Genomic DNA, 22,352 nt, shown 5'->3' with positions numbered 1-22,352 from the left:
TAGACGTTTGAAGGAAGAGCACACACACAAAGTCTCTACACGTCCCATTCAATTTTGATAGGAACCTTCAATGGCTCAAAAAAGAACCCAAAAGTTTATTAACTTAAAAAAATTATAAGAAAAACCCCAACTCTTGTAGATCCTCCTGCAAGCCATGCTCCTCACCCTCCAACCTAAGCTTCCAGTACATGGCTTTTTCTACTTTAAAACCTGTCTCAATGGGAGCAAGTAATTTTCCCTAAAACATTTCAAACTATCAAATACAGCCCAACAAGCCTTTGGCTTCAGACACTTTTCTCAGTTCTCCCAGGGCGATACAGGTCCACTGACATCATTGGTATTGCAGCAGCTGACACCTCTCTACCTCCAGGACTACCATAGGCTCACAGATGGGTCCAGGTCACTGGAGATCTGGCCACTGTGTGAAAGACCTGGAACTCATGCGGACATGGCGGCTTTGTGTACATCCCCTCCACTGTGTTCCCGCGCTCTCTCTGCCCAGCCTCCTGTTAGTAAGCACTGAGTACTGTAGCGGAATTCTGGTAGAATTCTTGTATCTAGCGTAAACATTTGAATGGAAAACTTGTTTTCACTGTATCTAGGGTAAACATCAGAATGAATAGCTATTTTGTAGAAGTGCTTTGACCTTGAAGAAATCATTGCAAGAAACAGTAATTGTTTTCTGTTGTCTACAGAGCGGTTTTCCTGAGGGAGTTTCACAGCCTTTGCGTGACTCTACTCACAAGACTGGCCGGCACACCCAGAGCATCTTGCATTATTGGGTACTGCAAACAGTACAGAAAAAGGACTAAAGTTGCAGGGTGTGATGATTTCCTTCACAAAGCATATAGAACAGATCAGGGGGGTTGGTATGAAGAACTTGTTTTACCCGAAAAAACAACTTTTGTATAACAATCAATAAATATGCAATCAATAAATATGCCTTTACATGACTGTTCAAGGTTCAGTTCATAAAGACAGCTCTTCCCTGCTACCACAGGCCTAAATCCACCCTGGAGTGACCTTCCTTCATCGATTGTCCTATGCAACACAGAGCGCCGACTGAGTACAGAGGCTCCGATAGGTGCTGCCGTGTGGAAGGCCCCAAATTTTAGCCCAGAGCATGCTGGGCTTTGGCCCCGTGCTAATGGACAAAGCATACTCCTTCTGGGTCCTTGGGAAGCATCTGTGGCCAGAATAACAAGGACAGTGTGGAAGAAAGCCCCATCTTCCAACTAGAGTGTCTTGGACATAGTTTCGTACTGGGCTAACGGGTAAAATTTTCCTCCACAGAGAGTCTGATGTTTCATGTAACTTTTAAAGCTCATCTGGGGGTTGAGAAATGGGAGACCGGTCAGTGGTAAAGTGCTAGACACAAAAGCATGAGGACATATGTTCAGTCCCCAGAACCCACGCAAAAAAGCCAAGCATGGTGGCACAGGCTTGTCATCCCTGCATTCAGAGGCACAGGAAGGGGGATCCATTGGGCTCAGTGGCCAACCATTAACCTCACTGATGAGAGAGGAGGTGGATGGTGCCTGGCGATGGCACTCCAGGCTGTCCTCTGGCCTCCATGTACATCCATAAACATGCATGAGTATACACATGTACACATATTTAAAAAATAAACAGGAGAGGTTAGTTCTAGGAACTGACTAACCAACGAAAAAGACATTTCTCATTTCTCTGGACCAGGGGCCTCTAAGTGGCTCCAGAGCCCTGGCTATGTTTAACAGGCAGTTTTCAAACTCCTGGTTACCTTGTAAAAGAAATTAACAGCTTTCATTAATAGGTTAGAGGCTGGAACGCATTAAGTGAGGGGACACGAGAACTGGAGCTCCAGACCAGTGGGAGGTAGACCCTGGTAAATGGCCATGACTCCTTTAGGGGCCACTCAGCTGCCTGGGTGCTTCCCTGGAACGGTAGATGACGGGGTGTTTGCAAGGTCCCTCAGGTGATTTGTCGCTCAGAAGGTGGGATGCTCACTGACCCAGATATTTATTTTTAATATAACTTACAGAGAACAATAACAGAGAAACCTATTCGAAGGCTGTAAAAACTGCTAGTCATTTGGAAGTAATTAAGACCCAGTTCATCGCGTGAAATTGCCAGAGAAGCAGGCTCCTGCCACAGTAAGGTTATCTCCTCATGTGACATTACGGCTCCATTATATGTCATGTGAAAATTTCAGGGCAGGCCTATCCATCAGTAGCTTCTGCAATTACAGTTTAAGAAGTGCTTAACCTAGCTGCTTCCTCTTAATCTCCCTTCTAAATCTTTGAGAATATAATCCTGAGACAATGACTGAACAGCCTCTGTCCAGTCTGGACCGGTTATAAAGGCTGCATCAGTGATTGGCTCTTTCCATTTATTTTCCACTTAAAGGGCCCATTTGGAGGGCACCTTTCGGAGATGCGAAAGGATCAGACTTGCTTAACGACTTAGTCTGCTGACCTGGTGACCTCTGCCCTGTGCCCTAGCAAGGATTTAAATTGTTCAAAGACAGAGGTGGGTCAGCTAACCAAACCAGTCAGAAAAGGTCAAAAATCTCAAGGTCGCAGAGGGATGCATAATTGGTGTCTCTGGGCAATGGGTCCAGTGAGGAAAAAGTCATCAACCTCCTTTGCCACCCAAGGACAGCTCCCTGGTGCCTCCCTCCTGGTGTGTGCTAGCCTTCAGTTCTTTGAAATTACAAGAGAATTCTCCTCTTCTCTGACATTCACACTGGATTCGAGTGTTTTAGCAAAATTATAAATACTTCTAGTAAACTGTGTGGAGAAGGTGGGTCAATTTGCTTTCGCTTTGGGGACCCTAGGCATGGCAGACCCTTATGTCCCTGAGACAAGGAGCCCACATAACTCTGCCAGAGTCCACGGAAGGAGGACGTGAGGAATGATGAGGACAGGCCTGGACTCAGCAGCATAGAGGGAAGGTGGGTTTTACTTAGCCTGTTGGCTTTGCCTCTTCATCAGAGCTGAAGCATCTGTGAGGGAGACTCTTCTGGGTCAGGTGCTTAGGCTGTGCTGACAGGGACAGCTGGGAAAGGGTGGGGTTAAGGGATGGTGCAGGGAGGGCACTCACACCCCTGCAAACTCTTCAGTCAGGCCCTTGGCTCCACTTTCAGCTGCTGAGCCAGCATGAAAAGCTCACCCTTGTCATGAGCACTGTCCACTGAGAAGCCCAGAACAGCTGGCTCTTGTCCATGGGGGTCCTGCGGTTTCCATTTCAGGGAGGGGCGAGGTGACAAAGGAAGATGAGGACAGTAAGATGGGGGAAGAGGAGGAGGGAGAGAGAGAACAATCAGGGTGAATATGGTAAGACTGGTGAGGGAAGCAGGAGAGAGCGAGAGGAACAAGGAGGATGAGTCTATTATTAAGGGGGGGAAGAAAGGGAGGTAGAGAGAGGGGGCCAGAGAGCCCTCATTCACATAACTTACTGTACTGTATTGTCTTGAGGGTCCTGTTTGGAGGTGTTTCTCTCTTGCTGTGCCTAGTTTATTAATTGAACTCTCCCACCGATCTATATGCACATGGAGAGCATAGAACATGTGAACGAGAACTCCTGAAAACACGTGTCTGGCTGTGAACAAAACTTCCCAGCGGAGACTGATGGGCCACTGGATCCCAGTGCTGTGGAGGGGTTAGAATTTTGTAGGTTCAGAGGCTAATTACTTTATCTTGGGTTAGTTTTAGCCCTGTGGAACAGCCCCACTCTGTTTCTGAACTAACACCTCGTAAGAAGGAATTAAACCCTGTAGAAGCTATTAACTTAGCAGAGCACTGGCTTCCACCAATCCAAGAGTTAAAAGTGTCATCAGATAGCATCTTGGACCTGTTAGATAGCTTCCCCCATCTCACTGTACCCACTTCTCTGGTGGACCTACCAAGGTATTTAAAATTGATTTATGACTGGCTTCATTCTGTAAAATGATAAAAACCCCGTGAAATTCCTTCCACATGGAATTGGGATAACCTAAATCTGTGTCCCCAGCCATGGTTACTAATAAGGGCACCAGAACAGTCTCTTCTTCTCTTTAAGATGAGAGCTATGGTTTTCACAACATGCATGCCAGGTTCAGTATCGGCTGCAGTTTCCAGCATCCATGGGGGTGGGGCAGTCTTAGGCTGTATCACGTACAAATTAGGAAGAATACCTATCATAAATTTTAGAGAGAGGGGAATCCAGTTTAACAGAAAGATGGACAAGGACCAACAGATAAAAAATTCCAACGACTTAAGCTCTTAATGCTGCAAACTTGAAACACCCTGCGCTCTGGAGCCCGGATGGCAGGTCTCCCCTAACAGAACAGAACAAAGTGTTTAACATCCTCTCAGGACTCACAAGGCTGTGATCTGGGAAGGGAAGTGAGCTGTTAGCCCCTCTCCATCAGTCTCACTGTTAGATCATGTACTATCTCTCAGACTCAGTTTCCCCAACTAACAAAACAAGGAGTCTCTGTATACTCCAATCATTTTAAAGAAACACTTTAAACAGAATATCCAACAGGACCCCACATCCAGCGAGGGTCAAACTGCGACAGTTTCTATGTAGCTTAAACCCATCTAGGGCACACACTTCACTGTGGGTGGAAACCTCACGGCAGCTGCCAGGAGCCTGGTGCTGTGGTCACCCACTTTGAAAACCACCAGACTAGGAGCTGGCTAACGCCCCTTCCAGGTCTGAAATGGGATGTGCCCATGGCCTAAGCCCGAGAGGACAGATGGCCCAGAGGGATGCCGTTTGTCAAGAAGCCAAGTTTATTGTTAGAGGTGACTAGGTTTCAAACAAGACAAACTGTGTTTTCCTCCTCTACGTCCACTACAGTCATCTGGGGAATGGGGCTATTCACTGACTAGCTGGTGCACCAGGTTAGAGGTCCTGGGGGTTACAGTGTGGCTTGAGGCTCTGAAATTTCTTGCTCCTTGGGTTTGGGTTTTTTTTTGTTTGTTTGTTTGTTTGTTTTGTTTTGTTTTGAGAGAGAGAAAAAAGCATTTTCATTCTGTTTGTAACAAATTCAAGGCCCAAGTTTACATCTCAAATAAGGGGGACAAAAAGCCATCAAATTGCTGTTGCAGGAGTGAACACCAAGATCCTTGCATGTGGGGAGAGGTGTCAATAGCTTGGTAATTTCCCTTGACTGGCATTGACAAAGATACAATGAGTCTGACTATGCACTGAGAGAGTGAATGCTGTCTGAGAGGGATTGAGATGGAGGTTTCCATTACCTGATGAGCTCTGCTCTGGCCCCTCCCTCCTTTGAAGAATAGAGCCCTTAACTCCTGGAAGAATTGCCGTCTAGGCACCTCCACCCAAACACTGCAGAAATTACCTTGAACTGAAAAGACACACTGAGCGCTTTATGTGCATGGAGAAAGGCTGATTTCGTGCTCAGCTGGAGCTCTGAAGCTTCAGGAGATGGTAACAGGTACTGGGGAAAGGGTGAGAAAGATCCATAAGAGCCCAGAAAAATGAGGGTTCATAGGCTTAGGGAGAGGCTGGTGTAGGTATAGGTACTGTGACTATACTGACACCTCTTCAGCCTTCTTTCCTCCAGGGCAAGTCCCAGATTTTCTAAGACACATCTGATTTGAAATATTTTCCTTCTGAAATATTTTTGCATTGATTTATTGACCTTATGAAAGGCACATGGAAGCCAGAGGGCAATGTACGAGGTGGTTTTCTTTTTCCTCCATGTGCAATCCAGGGAAAGTTGCCAGGCGTGGGGACAAGCACCTTTACCCACTGAGTCATCTCCCTGCTCTGACATGATCTGATTTTCAGGAAGAAATAAGGGAGCTAGAGAGATGGCATAGTAAGAGCACTCACTGTGCAAGGAGGAGGACCTGAGTTCAGGTTTCCAGCTGAGCATGGCTGAGCACTTTGGGACAGAGACAAGTGGAACCCGATTCTGGCTGGCCTAGACCATTCCATGAGCTCCAGGTTCAGAGAGAGACCCTGTCTCGATGGGATAAGACAGAAGATGATAGGGCAGGATACCAGATGCCCTCCTCACATGCCACTCAGGGACATGCACCTCGTATACGCACACGTAAACAGCACACAGAACATGGACAAAATAAAAATAAAACTTAGAAGCACTTAACCACCACTGTGCTGGCTTCAGAAAGTAGCTTCACCCCTGCTTTGTAAGAGAGGACACAGGCTGCGGAGGGTGCCTTGGGGACAAACACCACTGAGAGGTCACAGGAGGACTGCCTGCCAGTCTCAGCTGCTCTCAGACCTAGCTCCCGCTGGGCACCTCTGTGGGACAGTTTGCCTGCCGATGTGTTTAGACCTCAGGCTGATCTGGTGACCATATGAGCTCTGAGTAGGGGAGAGTGGCCTGGCCCCTCTCTGGCTTTGGATTCTGGTGCCACTTAGCTGAGTAGATTTCAAAAGGCTTTTGAATGGAATGATAAACATGGCATTGTTATGAACATCTGTAAGCAAAATATGAGAAGACCTCACCCAATGAATGCACAGCCCAGGCTCCTTCACCAGCAATGTGGAGTTTGTACGCTTGGCTAATGTGCCAAAATTAACCCGAAGTGCTTACCCGTTGCAGAATGCCTTTTCATATTTTCATCTGCATGGTTGTTATTACAAAGTGTAAGAATAATTCTCTACCAGGGCATTGAGGACTCTGAATAGCTCAATTAGAATCAATGGAGTGAGACAACAGCAGGCCAGCTAATCAGCAGGTTTGCATAACAATCCTTTCAGGGAGTGTGTGCAGAATGCATGGTGTGTGTGTGTGTGTGTGTGTGTGTGTGTGTGGTGTTGTGCATGTGTGGAGTGGGGGTGGGGGTGTGAAGGGTGTGTGTGGAGAGTGTGTGTGTGTGTGTGTGTGTATGGAGTGTGGAGGGTGTGTTGTATGTGGCACATATGCATAAAGAGAAAGCTAGAGCCAATTCAACCCCTTAAAGAAGCATAGAAGAACAAGGTTTCCTTAACCATAGGGAAAAAAAGTTCCAGAAGACAGACTGGGGTAATTGTCTTCACACTGTGTTACCAGAATCCAGTATCGTGTTTTTGCATGTAAGCCATTCATAGTAATTAATGTATTCATATCTGTCTGTCTGTCTGTCTGTCTATCTATCTATCTATCTATCTATTCATCTATCTCTGTTATTCATTCATTCATTCATATGAAAAAGCCTCCACAGAAGGCAGAATCCTCACAACTATGTCACCCCAATCTGGGTTCTAAGAGAGAAAATCTTTCAACTGGTTTTAGGGAGGGAATGGTGGTCAATGAGATTTCAGATCACTGCAATGTAAGCATTCCTGAAGGCAGAATGGTTGTGCAAGGTTTGTTGGCTATGACCAAGACTGTCTCACAGTGAAACTGAGGCTGTGTGCATGGTGTAAGACCCAGGAGTGTGACTCTAAAAGGGGTCAAAGGCTAGGCGTGAAACACCTGGACAACCAAGAAAGGGGAGTAGCATGCCTGTAGTCCAAGAATTTGGGAAACGGAAGCAGGAGGACTACAAGTGCCCAGCCAGCCTGAACTACAGTAGGACCATTATAAAACAAAACAACAAAAACCACAGAACAGCACTCCAGGAAGAGAACATGCTGGCTTGTGCTACAGATTCAACATTTGGCAAGTCCGAGAAAGAAAGTTTGAACACATATCCCAGGAGAATCAGTACTCTTAAAACAAGCACTGTGAGTGAGAAGGTAAAGAAACACATTCCAATGGAATGTGGGGCCTATGCGAAGGATGAAGGGTCTCCGGGGAAATGCAAGATGATAGTCACAACCTTTTTTGGAGCTGTAGAGGCCTACCTTTTGCCTCTCATTGTTGAAGGCCTAAACTCCATTACCATCCTCTAGTGCTACCCTAGGTTAATCCAACCGACAGAGAATGACTTTTGCAGACTAAACTCAATGTAGACTGACACAACATACATTAAGGATGGCATCTGATTTGATTTAAAATGAGAATTTGTCTATTTGCCTAACTGGCCTGGTCTCATTGTATCTTCTACCTGGAAATGATCTCCACAGAGGGTCAACAGATGAGAAGGTACAGCAGAAGAGTCTGGCAGCACAGCAATTAAGGGTGCCATGGTTTAGAGGCCGCATGTCTGCTCAGAGTACTCTAGAGGGATCGGTAAAACCTCCTGCTACAGGATTCGCAGGCTCATCAACCTCTTGCTGGGATCCCGTTCTTTCCTTTATATAGTCAAGGCTAGCCAACTGTTGTTCTAGGTCCAGTAAGTCTGAAGCCAGTCTCTTACAGCCTAAGTGATGGCCACTCCTGCACCTCAACACAGACATCTTTTTCTTCCTTTCTCAAGGGACTGCACTATTTAAAAGACTGAAAGAAACATCAGCATCCAGTAATTTGTATAGCATAAGGCTCCGGTCACAGGCAGGGATGAGGACAGCCTGGCACGCATTTATCACTGAGCCCACTCCTAAGAGTCCTATTTGGACGTGTGAGAACCAAAGTTATGTTTTAAGTTTTAATTACTGTGCCTAAGAGATCCATAAAACAAAAATGTCTCTAACCTGCAAGCCCCTTGCCCAAGGACAGACAGTTTTTGAAATGGTGGAGATTGCTGCTTGTTTTCACTCCACTAGACAAGTTTATCAACTACACTGGATGTGCTTGACCACATGTAGGCAGGAAGTGTGTGTGTGTGTGTGGGAAATACGTCAGGATGTATGCTTGTCCCTGGTTGGACCTGATGGGAAATAAAGACAGTGGCCTTATGGGCTTGCCTTTTTAAGCATCTGCAAAATGTGACTATCACCATTTTCCGGGAACCTTGAATGGTCCTGGCCAGAGTCCATCATCTTGGCCAGTATTTAATTAAACTTTGTTTCAAATTTGGTTCAGAAATTATGGTAGTGCTCTTATTCTCAGTTGATGGGATTAACAGATGCCAGGCACCCCTACCCGTGGTAGTTTGAATGAGAATGCCCCCATAGGCTCATATATTTGAATACTCAGTCCCAGTTACTAAAATTTTCAAGAAAGATTAGTAGGTGTGACTTTATTGAAGGAGGTATGTCACTGGGGACAGGCTTTGAAGTTCCAAAAGATTCCTGACATTCCCAGTGTGCCTCTGTTTTCTACTTGCAGATCAAGATGTGAGCTCTTAGCTATTCCTGTGGTCATGCCTTTGACCCACCATCATGGACACTAACCCTCTGAAACTGTAAGCCCAATTAAACTCTTCCATAAGTTGTCTCTGCCATGGCATTTTGTCATAGAAAAGGAACTGAGACCTTAGAAAAGGAACTGAAACCCTCTGTCATTGTTGGGCCATCTCCCTTCTCAGTGGCTAGCGTCTCTTCCATGTGCCCTATCCTAACTCTCTCTTGGGTTTTAGCTGCCTACCTTCTGCCTACTCTAGAAACACCATGGGAACAGGAGGACTCACCTTTTCTATAAATATACTGCTTTTGCACTCAAACACACTTGCCTGTCTGCTGAAACTATATCCTCACAGGCAAGATCACGTGGCCTTCAGGAGGCTCTGACTCTGGGGCAAGTGGCCCCTGACCTGTTCACAAAGATGCACATGCAGAAGCCCTGCCTTGGTGTCTTGTTAGATGGTCTGAGGGGGCACTGTAGGTTATGCTGATCCTGTGGGTTGGTGTTCAGACAACCCCTCCCTGCAGTCCAGGTACCTGGCCCAAGAAACAAATGGAGCTTTAAGCTCAGGAGCACTGCCTAGCACGGGAGGGGCTTCCAGTTCCCTCCCAGTCGGCAGAAACCTCTAAGAAGCAGTCCTGCAGCAATCACAGTTCCAGAGTTACCTAGATGCACGAGAAAATGGCTGAAACTGATGCTGATTACCGGATATATACTCTGAACCTCATGGGAACAGGAGGACGCGCCTTTTCTATAAACAAGTGTGTTTTTCTACGAGCAAGTGTGTTTGAGTGCAAAAGCAGCCGTGTCTCTTGGATAGTTTTGGGTTTTTTTCCCATTTTTTTCTTATCCAATCAAATCTTTCCAGAGTGACAGGTTTCAGCCAACCTGGGAGCACTGGGGGCTTCCGAGGACAGTCCAGACAGGCGATCTGTGTTGTCTACATACCCCTTTCTCAGTTCAAAATCTTTAACTGGTTCCTTTCCACTATCACCCTAGCTGGGTGCTGCATTCCTGCTACTTTGGGGGGCTTGAGGGTTCTACTGCTCTTAGGCAAGAGGTACCTTTTACCCAGTCTAACTTTTATAATCACTACAACAATAAATTCCAGACAAAGACACCATCTTTCCTTTTCAGTCTGGGGAGAACCCAACATTGTGTCTTTGTATTCTGGAATCAGTTTCCATAACAACAACGCCTTTTGTTGTGCCCTAGGTTAGCAGTCCTGTTGGGATAGAATGGACAGCTCTCTGTCTCTCTCTGTCTCTGTCTCTCTGTCTCTCTGTCTCTGTCTCTCTCTCTGAAACCCCTTGACTTCCATATTTACCCACTGCTGCAGCCTGATACCAACTGTTTGCATGGACTGAATATACAGGAATTGGTCCTTCTTCCCCTTCAAATTAAAACATCTGTAGGACAAAACACTTCCCACACAGGAGTCATATAAAAACACTGCAATACACTTTCAAGTTCAGTCAGTGAACAGATTTGAAAGAGGAAGGAAGTGTGAATGTTGAATGGAGGACAACCAGGCTGTAGCAACAGCTGGGAGACTTACACCAAGGTCAATGACATAAACTATGAGGGGAGAGCAAGGAAGGCAGAATTCAGGCTCTGGAGGCCCTGGGAGAGTCACATGAGTTCTCTGAGTCTCAATGGTGCTTCTTGTAGAGGATAGAGACTGGGATGCCATGTGATTGCTTGAGAAAAAAAAGCAAAGACTTTAAAATACTTATTACAGTGCTTATCATATAGTAGGAATTCACTTGGCAATTACATTGTCAATGAGGAAAGTGCCTATGGCTACACAAATCAGCTATTACAATATCAGAACTGGCTTTTGCCCTTTGCAGAGTGAGGCTAATAGTATAGGTATCTAGGAATTTATTTATTCATTTGTGTGCATATGTACCATGGTGTTCATATGTAGAGGTCAGGGAACAATTCTGAAGTATTGGTTCTCACCTTTCCACCTCGTGAGACACAATCTCTTGGGTGCTTCCTAAGCCGGACTAGCTGGATCACTAGCTTACATGGATTCTTTTGTCTCTGTCTCCCATCTCCAGGTAAGGGATGTTGGGCTTGCAGATGCTTTTACATGGGTTCTAAAGATTCAAATTTAAGTCATCTAGCTTGTGAGCAAGCGGCTTTATCAGTGGCCCATCTCCCCAGCCCCTGTGGGTTTTCTTAGCAACCTTTTCCTCCTGAGCCATTATTATGCCACGTCTGAAATTACAGGAGGACGTCTATTCATTCCCATTGCTGAGGCCTGAGAGAATGACCTGGATGACCTCCAAGTCCCATCGGCATCTCCACTTATAGCTCTACATAAGCATGTTTAATATATAACTCTCCCTTTAATGCATGTACATATACATGTATATGTATATTCTCACCTTTAAGATACATATCTTATATACATGAATGAATATATATTATTATATGTGAACATATAGTATATATATATCCATTCTGTGAGTTCCATTCCTTTAGAGAACATAACTAATACTAGCACAGATGTGCTTTGGAAAACTTTTATTTATAGGCAGCCAGGGAGGGAGGGGAACTTGGCCCAGAAATGGTAATTCACCGAGCCATGCATCACAGTATGGCTTCTCATGATTTCCCTCCAGAACATGTCTACTGCATGAGACATTTGAGCTGTGTGAAGAGCACTGTAGTGATGCTCTTGATTTCTTCACATCTCTCTGCATCCCTGTCTCTAGGCTAGACTGTGTGCCCCAGTTTGGTCCGTGGGACAATATCAAATGAGGTGCATGGAGATCATGGTTCATCCTCTTGCTGTTTCCAGGTCTTTACGCGTGCCCCTTTTTGCATTGGCTCACGCCAGTCTGAGACACTCCCATTTCTCCAGCCATAGGAGGTCATCTGAGACCAGCCGGTCCTGAACTTTCCACAGGGTGATTAAGGACCATCCCATGAGTGAAACCAGGTGAGCCTCAAAGAAGAACTGCCAAGTTCAGCCCTGCCCAGTTTCCTGAGCTAAAAGAACAATTATTCCAGTCAACTACGTGTTATGGGCTTTTTTCTTTTCACAGCAAAAAGGTGGAATACATTCCACAGGATGTCCATTATCCTCTACAGCTATATAGGAGAAACAATGAGGTGTATTTACAGAAATCGTTTTTTAAAAAAGACAGAGAAAATATGTATTTTTAAATATATTTCCATTTCAAAGATCTTGTCACCCACCAGCAGGAAGGAGCCCTGCCATTCTTCCAGTGATTGAACAACTGTCCCTACCTGAGCAGACTTCTTTGTAGGTGGGATTGCGCGTGTAGCCTCCTGCGAAGCCCACTTGGGTTGAATACACGCCTTTCAAGAGCCAGAACTTGCGCTCAGCCCCCCAGAAGCAGCCCATTCCTGCAGAGAACAAAGCAAAGATAAATCGTGGATCCAAAATAAGGCGATCCCTATGTGTTACCACACTTGTCGGCTGGAAGGGAGAAGCTGTCCTGCCATCTGATGATCAAAAAGGCCCAAAGGTTTCAACGCTGGAGATGTATAAAGCAAAGGTTTTAGCACTGAGGAATAATTTAGTGCCAGCGAGATGGCTCAGCAGGTGAAGGCTTGCTATGAAAGCCTGGTGACTAAAGTTCCATCCCCAGGGCTACAAGAGCCACATACAGAGGCTCACATCTGCAATCCCAATGTTCTTGAGACAAAATGGTGGTGGGGACAGGAGAATTACCCTGAACCATGTGCAGAACAGCAGAAAAATGAGAAGAGGCCTCAAGGGGTAGAAGGAGGAGAACCAGTTCCCAGGAAGCTGTCCTCTGTCCTCACATGCAAATATACACACACGTGAACGATAACAAACATTTTAAAACTTCTTAAAATAATTTGAAGATAGCAAAAATACATTTTTCTGAATAACATAGTAAGAGTCTGTTTTAAGAAGATTTCTACATTTACTTAATAAGTTAGTAAAAATTCATGTAATGATTGACCTCAGAATCATTGTAAGAAAGACGTGTAAGTCTGAGTTGATTGAAATGGGAAAATATACAAGATCAATAAAGACTGAGACAGTTATTGCCAATTAACAATTTAACAGATGTGTTCAGCTTAAAAAAAAAGTCACAATAAATTTGCAAGTGTTAAAGCAATGCTCACTTAAAAGGAACATTTTCTGAGTTCTACTACTGAGCACAATGAGTGAGGGGGTTTGGGCCAGGGTTGGGGGGCAGCTAAGGAACTACAGGCAACCAACAAACTCCATCCGCAATTACCACATTTAGGCCAGCAGTCACCAGATCCCTTTGGCTATCTGATGCAAACCAAGGCTTGCTTCTGCAAAGCACACATGCACACAGCATGAAGGCTGCACCGCCCCAACACAGGACCTCCACCTCCTATAAGAAGATCCCCAGCTGCTCAGTACACCTGCCCTTCTCTGACCCATTTCCACATACATGTAAGCAAGACTGCTTCCTCTCCCAAGGTGTATATGCCTTTAATAAGTCAGATATGATTTTATTGGTTCCTTATTTGTTGCTGTGATAAAATACCATGACCAAGGGCAACTTAGGAAGAGTCCATTTCAGCTTACATTCCCAAAGAGTGGATGAATGTGGAATGGGGGAGGACACGGCAGCAGGGACAGGAAGGTGAGTGATTAAATTTCAACCACCCATAGGAAGCCAAGAAGGATTGGAAATGGGGTGAGGCTATGAATCCTTAAACCCTCTCCCAATGATGAACTTCCTCCAGCAAGGCTCCACCTCCTAAAAGTTCAATAACCTCCACACACAGCACCATGCACCGGGGACCACAAGTTCACATAGCGAAGCCTATGGGACACATTTTTTATCCAGATCACCACACTAAGTTCTAGGTAAGACAAGTGGGCACATGCCTTTGGAGCGCACACTCTGCACTAGCTAGACATCGGACGGGACTATAAGAACATCTACTTTATGACATTCTTAACATTTGTTAGCATTCAGCTTCTGAAAAATTCAAAGCAACATAGTAACTTAAAACAGAAGGTGAACAGAAAGTTCTACAGTTTCAGACAATATTATACTTGCTAAAATGGGAGCAGAAATATAACAAAAATAGGTTAATAGTCTTCAACAGTGATAAATCAAAATAATGAAATTCAATGCAGTAAAAATTACCATTATGTTGATAGTACAGCATGTATATGATTATATTGTAATTATCTACAGCTAAATTAAAAAGGAAAAAACACAATTATATGCATGCTTTTATTATAACTATAAAGAAATAATCATACCAAAATAGACTGGAGAGAAATATACTAAAGCTGTAACCAGGGTTTTATCAGAGTGATGTATGTGAAAAGACTTCTTTATAATTTTTGGAATTTTCTGTCTCTGGGTGCGGTGGTTTACATCTGTAATCCTAGCACAGGAAAGGCTGGGGTGGCAGGATTTGATGCAAGTTCAGGGCCAGCCTGGGCTACAGAGTGAGACTCCAAGCTCAAAAAAAAATGGTTTTTTTTTCTGTAGTAGATTTCTACTAGTGTAAAAATGTAAAACAAACATTTTTTAAAACGAAGAACACTTAAAGACAGCATAAAAGTATATGCACTTTGATTTGTCTGTTATAATACATATAATATAATTTGTCTTTCCTGTGGCCAAGTGAACTGTTTGCTGGTAGTTAATATAAATATGCACCGAGCATCTTTAAAACTGAGTGTCTGTTTCTGTGGCACACAGGGTCACTGGTGGGCTGGTTTTCTTTCAGTGCCTTGGCTGAGTGTAGCGCTAATCTAATTGATCTTAATAATAAAAGCCTGGAGTCAGATATTAGGGGGTGAAAGATGAAAGGCCAGAGAAGTCACCAGTCACTAAAGTTCTTATCTCTATGAAATCCTCAGACCGAAAGGGCCTGAGCTCCTGTCTCCTCCTGCCTTATATTCCTCTCTCTGCCCTGCCATATCACTTCCTGTCTCCACCTCCCTAGTGCTGGGATTAAAGGCACGAGATTCCCAAATGCTGGGATCAATGGTGTGTGCCACCACTGCCTGGCCTCTATCCCTCTGATCTCTGCCCTCTGATCTTCAGGCAAGCTTTGTTTGTTAGAGCACAAACAAAATATCACCATGGCTGACCAAAGACAACAGGGCATGGCTGGAGAAGAAGGGGAAAGGGAGTTGAGCAGCCCTGCTGCGGTACCAGGAGTTGTGCTGAGCTGAGGACACCTACCACGGAGCATCTAGCATCTGTGGGGCTCTGTGAATGAAACAGGGCAGCACTGTACCACGGCTAACAGTGATGGTACACAAGGCTGTCATGGACTTCCACAAAAAGAGTACATTTGAAAAGGCTATTTGACCCCCACCCCTCCCTGACCCTTCAGTGCATACATATATATTCCATATAAAATATGTACACACGTATACATATATATCTGTATAGTTTGTATGTGTACTTGTGCATTTGTGTGTCCATGTGTATGAGGTTAGATGTTGACATCAAGTGTCTTCCTCAGTTGCTCTCCACCTAAATTTTTTGAGACAGAGTCTCTCACTGAACCTGGAGCTCATGGCTAGGCTAGCTGGCTAACAGTCTCTGGGGATCTACTGACCTCTACCTCCCGGGTGCTGGGGTCACAGATGTGACCACCACACCTGACTTCTATACGGATTCTTATAATCTGAACTCAGGCCTCTTGATTGCAATACAAAATTGTTACTGACTGAGAATCTCCCCAGACCCTGGAATAGATTTTTTAATAGATTTTTGAAGACAGAGTTAGAAAGATGCCTTGACAGTGGGGAAGCAGGATGAGTGAGAGAGGGAGACAGAGAGACAGAGACAGACAGAGACAGAGAGAGCAAGCGCTTGGGCTAACTCTCACATCGCTGGTTGTCATAGAGAGCACTGCGCACAGAGTCCAAATGTATCAGAAAAGATCAGGCATTCTAATCACCCTCCTTTAATGAGTCTTAGTATCTGATAGAGTGAATCTTCTTACATTACTCCTCAAAGTTTTCTTTGCTATTCTGGCCCGCTAACATTCTCAATTTATTTTAATATCAGCTTGTCAAGTTCCATAAAATATCCTCTTAGGATTTTTACTAGAACTACATTGAACTTACAGATTAATTTTAAAGTATTTTGGTATGTTAATAATATTGAGTCTTTCTATCAATGAGTCTAATATCACTTTTCATTCATGCAAATTTTCTTGGATATTCTTTGACGCCATGATACAGTTTCTGCAGAAATTGGCATGTTTTTATTTGGCACTGTTTTGTGTGCCCTGATTTGCGTTGCTCTTTCCAATACCGTGTTCTTCTATTACATGTTCTCACTGCTTCACACTATAGCATGAATCTTGGTTTACTGGACTTTCTCTGAAGCACAATTAATAAAAGCTCAGAGACAGATATTGGGGTTCAACCTGAAGATCCAAAACCCAAAGCAGCCAGCCACTGGCTCTTACCTCTACCTCAGTGTGAAATGGCGATCCTGCCTCCAGGAGTCTCAGAATGAGACTGTATCTGAGAGCTGCCTCCTCCTGTTTTATAATCCTCTCTAGGACTGGGAGTAAAGGCCTGCACTGCCCAGTTTCTATAGCAACTAGTGTGGCTACTGGGATTAAAGGTGTGTGTCACCACTGCCTGGTCTGTAAGGCTGAGCAGTGGGGCTGTTTTACTCTCTGGTCCTCAGGCAAGCTTTATTTATTAAAATACAAATGAAATGCCACTTCACTCCTCTATACTCAAAGAGCTCTGAGTAGTTAGGTCTACTGTTTGACTCCAGGCTCTCCTTGGTCCTCCAATGTGAGAGTTGCATACCCTCCCACCTTGCCGATACCTTTGTACAACACAGAGGAAAATGGTGATGTAAAATGATCTCCCATCCCTAACCAAGACGCCAAGTGACAACTGCCTGCGAAGAAAATATCCAGGTTTTTTTTCCAATGGAGTCTCACTAGATACACAAACCACACTTCAGGGTAGGCCCCGTGCACAGTAGTAATGACCAACCACAAAACAAACTCAGTGGTGCCATTGTTTATATTTGTCTTTTATTACTATGTTTGGGCAATTTTTATCATACTGGCCTTTTGCTTGTATGGTTTCTGATTTTGTATTTTTATGGGTCTTGTTTTTTTGTGTGTGAACATTTGTATTTATATGTATATTGTGTTTTGTGTGTTTCTTATTCCTTTTGCCATTTCTGTTTTGTTTTGTTTAATTCTGGGTTATTTGATTTTTTTTTCCTGTTTGTTTTCTGAAGAGAAAGAAAGAAGGTATGGAGTTGGGTGGGAGGCGAGGCCAGGAGGATCTCGAGGAGATAGGGAGGGGAAAATTGTGATCAAAATACGTTGTATAAAGTTTCAATAAAAAATAACGAGAAAAAAACTAATATCATACACACCTTACTGAGAACGTCTCACTAGATAAGAAGTACATATGCACACTGTGTGCATGCAATACCCTCAGAGGTCAGAAGAGGGCGTGTGATCCCCTGAAACTGGAGCCACAGAAGGCTGTGAGTCACCACATGGTTGCTGGGAACTGAAGCCAGGTCCTCTGCGTGAGCAGCGAGGGTTCTTACCTACTGAGCCATCTCTTCAGGCCCCATTTTATTACCTTTTAACACATAGATTAGTTAAGAAGGCATAGTTGAAAAGGTGTGGCTGTTCACTATTCTAGCTTTTCATCTTTATTTCTAATTTTCTGTACTGGGTTAGAAACTAGCTTTTTCTATATCCTGTCACAAATTTACCTTGTAACCAGAACACGGATTTTCTAAGTGTTCCACGTGCGCCTGAATACTACAAACATTTCTATTCTCGTTTCCTTGTTGTGTTGTTAAAAACACTCTGACCAAGAGCGACTTAGGGAAGTAAACACTTCCAGGTCAAGTCCATCACCTAGGGAAGTCAATGTAGGACTTAAGCAAGAACATGAAGTAGAAACCACGGAGGAAGGCTACATGCTGGCTCAGCCCCAGACCCGTGTTTACCTAGCTTTCTTTGAGAGTCCAAAACCTCTTGCCCAGAGAATGACACCACCCACAGTGGGCTGACCTCTACTGCATCAATTTACGATCAAGGCACTCCTCCACAGACATGCCCACAGGCCAACATTACCCGGGCATCCTTCAGCTGAACCCTTTTCAGGTGACTCTAAGCTATTTCAGGTTGACAGAGAAGGTCAACTAGGAAACTCTATGGCTTGGGTACTGTGTTTCCCTGACATTGGTGTACAAGCTCGGGACAGCATAATTTAAATCACCTGGGCCCATTCGAGATTGTGGCACATTAAGCTATGTGAAATATTCTCTTATATCTCACATCCTCTGTTGGTCTGTTAGTTTTTGTATAATTGCTGGCTGTGTTGTTAGCATCTATGAGTCCCTTGCTGTTTCACCTTCTTGGCTCTATGCCTTTGTTTACTATCTCTACTGAATGCTATTAAAAGACTTGTTCTTAAAGTTATTTTTACTAATAACAATGCCCCTGGGTTAACTTTCTTTGTATATTATCTGGCATATCTTTTCCTAGTCTTTATTTTTAATTCTTCCATATGTCTTTGTTTTAGGTATGCATCTTGTACGCATATCTAAATGTGTAACAATATTTGAAAACTTTGTCTTTTATTAGCAGTAGGAATATATTTACTCTTGCTGTTTATCTATTTTAAATTATTTATGGAGCCTTGTTTTGTTTTCCACTTATGACCCTTTCTTATTTTATGTGACAGTATTCTAGTTTGGATTATTAATTTTTAATGTTTACTCCCCCTTCCTTGCTGATTTGAAGGCAAAGAATAGAGAAACATTTCAAACACACACCTCATTTGCATGTTTTCCTCGGCACATCCGGCAGCACTCAGCACCCATCGCCTCCTACATTCAAGTGCCTCCACACCAAAAAAATCTCTTTCTTCTTACCATCGTCTAAATAAAGTTTAATTTTTACTTTGTTCAACACACACACACACACACACACACACTCCAGACACCCTTACTCATAGGAAGAGCCATTTTCCCCCATCAACCTCAGTCTCTGGAGCATCCCAGTACCCTCTGGTTCTGCTCTGGGCACCCCCACCACAGGATCCGCTCTGGGCACCCCCACCACAGGCTTCGCTCTGGGCACCCCCACCACAGGCTACGCTCTGGGCACCCCCACCACAGGATCCACTCTGGGCACCCCCACCACAGGATCCACTCTGGGCACCCCCACCACAGGCTCCGCTCTGGGCACCCCCACCACAGGCTCTGCTCTGGGCACCACCCACCCCATCCCTTCAGGAGCCACTTGGGAGTGAGAACTTATCAAAGCCTACAGTTTCACACGTTCCCCTTCCCTGTCACCTCTGTGTTGTCACAGGCTGGGTCTCTGTTACCCTGAGTTTGAGAAGAATGGTGGTGCTGAATGAAGACATGGTTATGGGCCTCTGGCTCACAGTATGAGGTCTTGAAATCTCCATTTATCATCTAGAAGACAACTGAAACTCACATAGCAAACATTCATCCTGACTACCAAGTGGTGCCAGCTATGGGGTGACACCAGGTGCACGGAAACCCATTCCCTCGTCTCCTCTGTCCTAGACCTGTGACTTTAGCACCACCACCAGCAAGGAAAGAAAATTATTCCCACAGTCAATAAACAGCCTGGTATCCTTTTCTTTGAATGACAGGAAGAGAGACGTGAGAGGAAAGAAGGAGGGATGGAAGGAGGGAAGGAGGGAAGGAGGGAGAGAATTGGTCCTCATCAACTGTCCTCTGGGAGCTACATAGTGTACTGACCAGCCTCTGTGCTTATGAACTTCCCCGAAGCACGTGATGACACATTACTTGAAGAAGATGGAAGTTCTAATTGCTGAGGTTGTTTGCCCAAAGACAGGATTCAAGCCAGGCTTGCAAGGAATTAAAAAATGCTGTTCCTTCTCCTGCGGCACCTGAGATACAACCTCAACCCTGTACCGTGGGAGGCACGATCTCACACCCTGAACCATGGGAGGCATGACCTCAGAAGCTGGGCCACGGGAAGCATGACCTCAGATGCTGGACCGTGGGAAGCACAGCCTCAGATGCTGGACCGTGGGAGCCTAAGGCCAGACACTGCTTCTGTGCCACCTTCCTCTGCAGAGGGCTCAGCACCACCCACTAATAAACAGCCTGGAGACTAGGGAGAATTTAAAGGGCACTCTACTGGGATTTCTTGTGTGAACCTTCCCTTGGGAGACACAAACTATGTCTATTTCCTCTTCATAAGATCCCAGCAACAAACCAAACTACAACTGTACCACCTTTCACCTTGGAGACCACGAGTTTGATGAGCTTCCTTACAGAACACTGGTGAGGGTTCACTGGCTGAAAAGTCTCCACCCAGCATGTATGACGGCCACACTAATGGACCCCTTCACCAATTAACCTCCCCCCGCCTTTGCACTCTTAACACGGGAGGAAGCTGCCTGCCATTACAGCAGAACTACAGAGAGATGGCTGGGAGGGGTGGTAGGAATTTGGGGCAAGGGTCTAAGGGCCCTCCCCACCCTCTCCTTCTCTGAAGGAACATAAATCAACAGGTCCAAGCCTGATGGACTTTTTCAGTCAGGCATAGCTAATCTGGTGAGGATGGTGACTGCTCAGAGAACAATAGCAGACCACAGAATTGCATTTCCAACGGCTGTCAGTGACAGTCACCCCGACTGTCCACTGTAAGCTGCACATCCCCAAGGCCCTTCTCACTGAGCTCCCTGTCCTCTAGGAATGGACGAGTGACATCCAAAGGAGACCACTCATCAGGACACCCCAGGGGTGCTCAAGTCCAGCTACAATGGGCAGCGCAGACCTTTGCTCTGAAGGAAAACTAGACAGGACAGGGACAGCAGCAACTGTGTGAGCCCTAGTGACAGAAACCGCTTGCCTGGTTGAGTCACCGCTGATCCAAAGGAGGAGAGGACAGGAAACCAGGAGTTTGAAAATGGGCGTTGACTCTCGTGGAAGATGAGCATGTGATAAAAATGGAACCATTCCCTCTGTTTCGCACAATGACTTTAGTTTTACACGTTGTGTTAAAGACTACAAAATGCCTCCCTTACCACAGCCCTTACCTGAAAGTACAAGATTTAAAAACACGTTTTGCTAATTAGAGATGCCATACAGCAAGTAGGAGCTGATTGATATTTTTAATATTTGATGATGGCTAATTGCTTTCTGTCCACATCCGTTCCAAATGCTGCCTGAACCCGATAAAGCATTCTCTTCAGGCTCCCCTCTAATTGAATGCATGCCCAGATGTGCGCATGTCTGCACCACTCAGCCACAGCATCAAGATTTAGGCATTTCTGGGTTCTTGCCGCTGCCGGGCTTCAGCCTTCCCCTAGGATTGTTCTCCTAAGTATTTACTAAAAAGTTCCAAAAGCTAGAACCCCAAGGTAACAAGGACTCTGCCTCTAATCTAGCTTAGATACCTTGCGAATGTTCAAAACTCTGCGAGTATCCTGGCAAATGGTTGTCTAGAAGCTCAAAGGAGCCCAGTTCTCCTCTGTAGATCTAACAATAGCTGCAAAGCTCTTCCTTCATTGAACCAGAGTCCTGGAACGTCCCTTTGTTCCTCTAGTCCTCTCACAACCTGACGACCCACTGACCATGTGACGACAGCTCTGAGAGCTCCAAGGCACTCCCCTCTGCCAGGTGGATTACAGGTCCTCGCACCCTGCTCCTCACGAGAGACCTCTGAGACCAAGGCCATCTGCTTTCCTCAAGATGTGCCCCAGTGAGTCTCTAGCCTTTAAAGGACAGCAGAGCCACAGATGCTTCCCCAGGGATGGCGTGAAGAGGCCCTGCATTCCCCTGAACAGAATGCCCCAGGCACATGGAGGCCTGGCTCTGCAACCAGGCAGAACATGTCTCCAGGCAGCTGGAGAGCCAATGGTGTCGAGTTGCTGCCAGAGGACAGCAAAGGATTTGACAAACATAAGACTCTCAATTGCAGGGATGCAAACAGCTCTAGAGGAAGTGAGGCTGACTCGGGGCACAGGATGCCAGCAGAACCTGACGAGCTTGCTCGGCATCTGGCTGCGGCCAAAGATGAGCCCAGAGAAATTAGAACCAGCATTGGGGGTGGCAAAGAGCATCCTTTACTCCTCTTCTACTCCCCAGATGTATCGGTCACAGGCTCTGCACTCGGCAAGGTATTAACAAGATGGTCTTCCCTTTGAGAGGGGGTAGGAGATCTATGGAATGTCAATGAACAAATGGCCATGACATTTGCA

General features: G+C 45.2%; 1 protein-coding gene across 3 annotated transcripts in view; it reads right to left on the bottom strand.

The window, feature by feature from the left end:
- Msra (methionine sulfoxide reductase A) overlaps positions 1 to 22,352 on the bottom strand; it is a 314,205-nt gene that overhangs the window by 154,547 nt on the left and 137,306 nt on the right. For 2 of the 3 annotated variants that reach the window (XM_050152200.1, XM_050152199.1), the window contains one exon: positions 12,377 to 12,496. The exons of the other annotated variant lie outside the window; for it this stretch is intronic. In XM_050152200.1, the coding sequence (XP_050008157.1) occupies positions 12,377 to 12,496 (120 nt within the window). The remainder of the gene's footprint in view (positions 1 to 12,376; positions 12,497 to 22,352) is intronic. 3 annotated transcript variants of the gene reach the window in all.

This window comes from Alexandromys fortis, unplaced genomic scaffold, assembly GCF_014885135.2.
Source record: "Alexandromys fortis isolate MF-2015 unplaced genomic scaffold, M_Fortis_MF-2015_v1.1 scaffold_75, whole genome shotgun sequence".
NCBI lineage: Eukaryota > Metazoa > Chordata > Mammalia > Rodentia > Cricetidae > Alexandromys > Alexandromys fortis.
The sequence above is the reverse complement of the archived record's forward strand: the minus strand, read 5'-3'. Positions and strand labels throughout refer to the sequence as shown.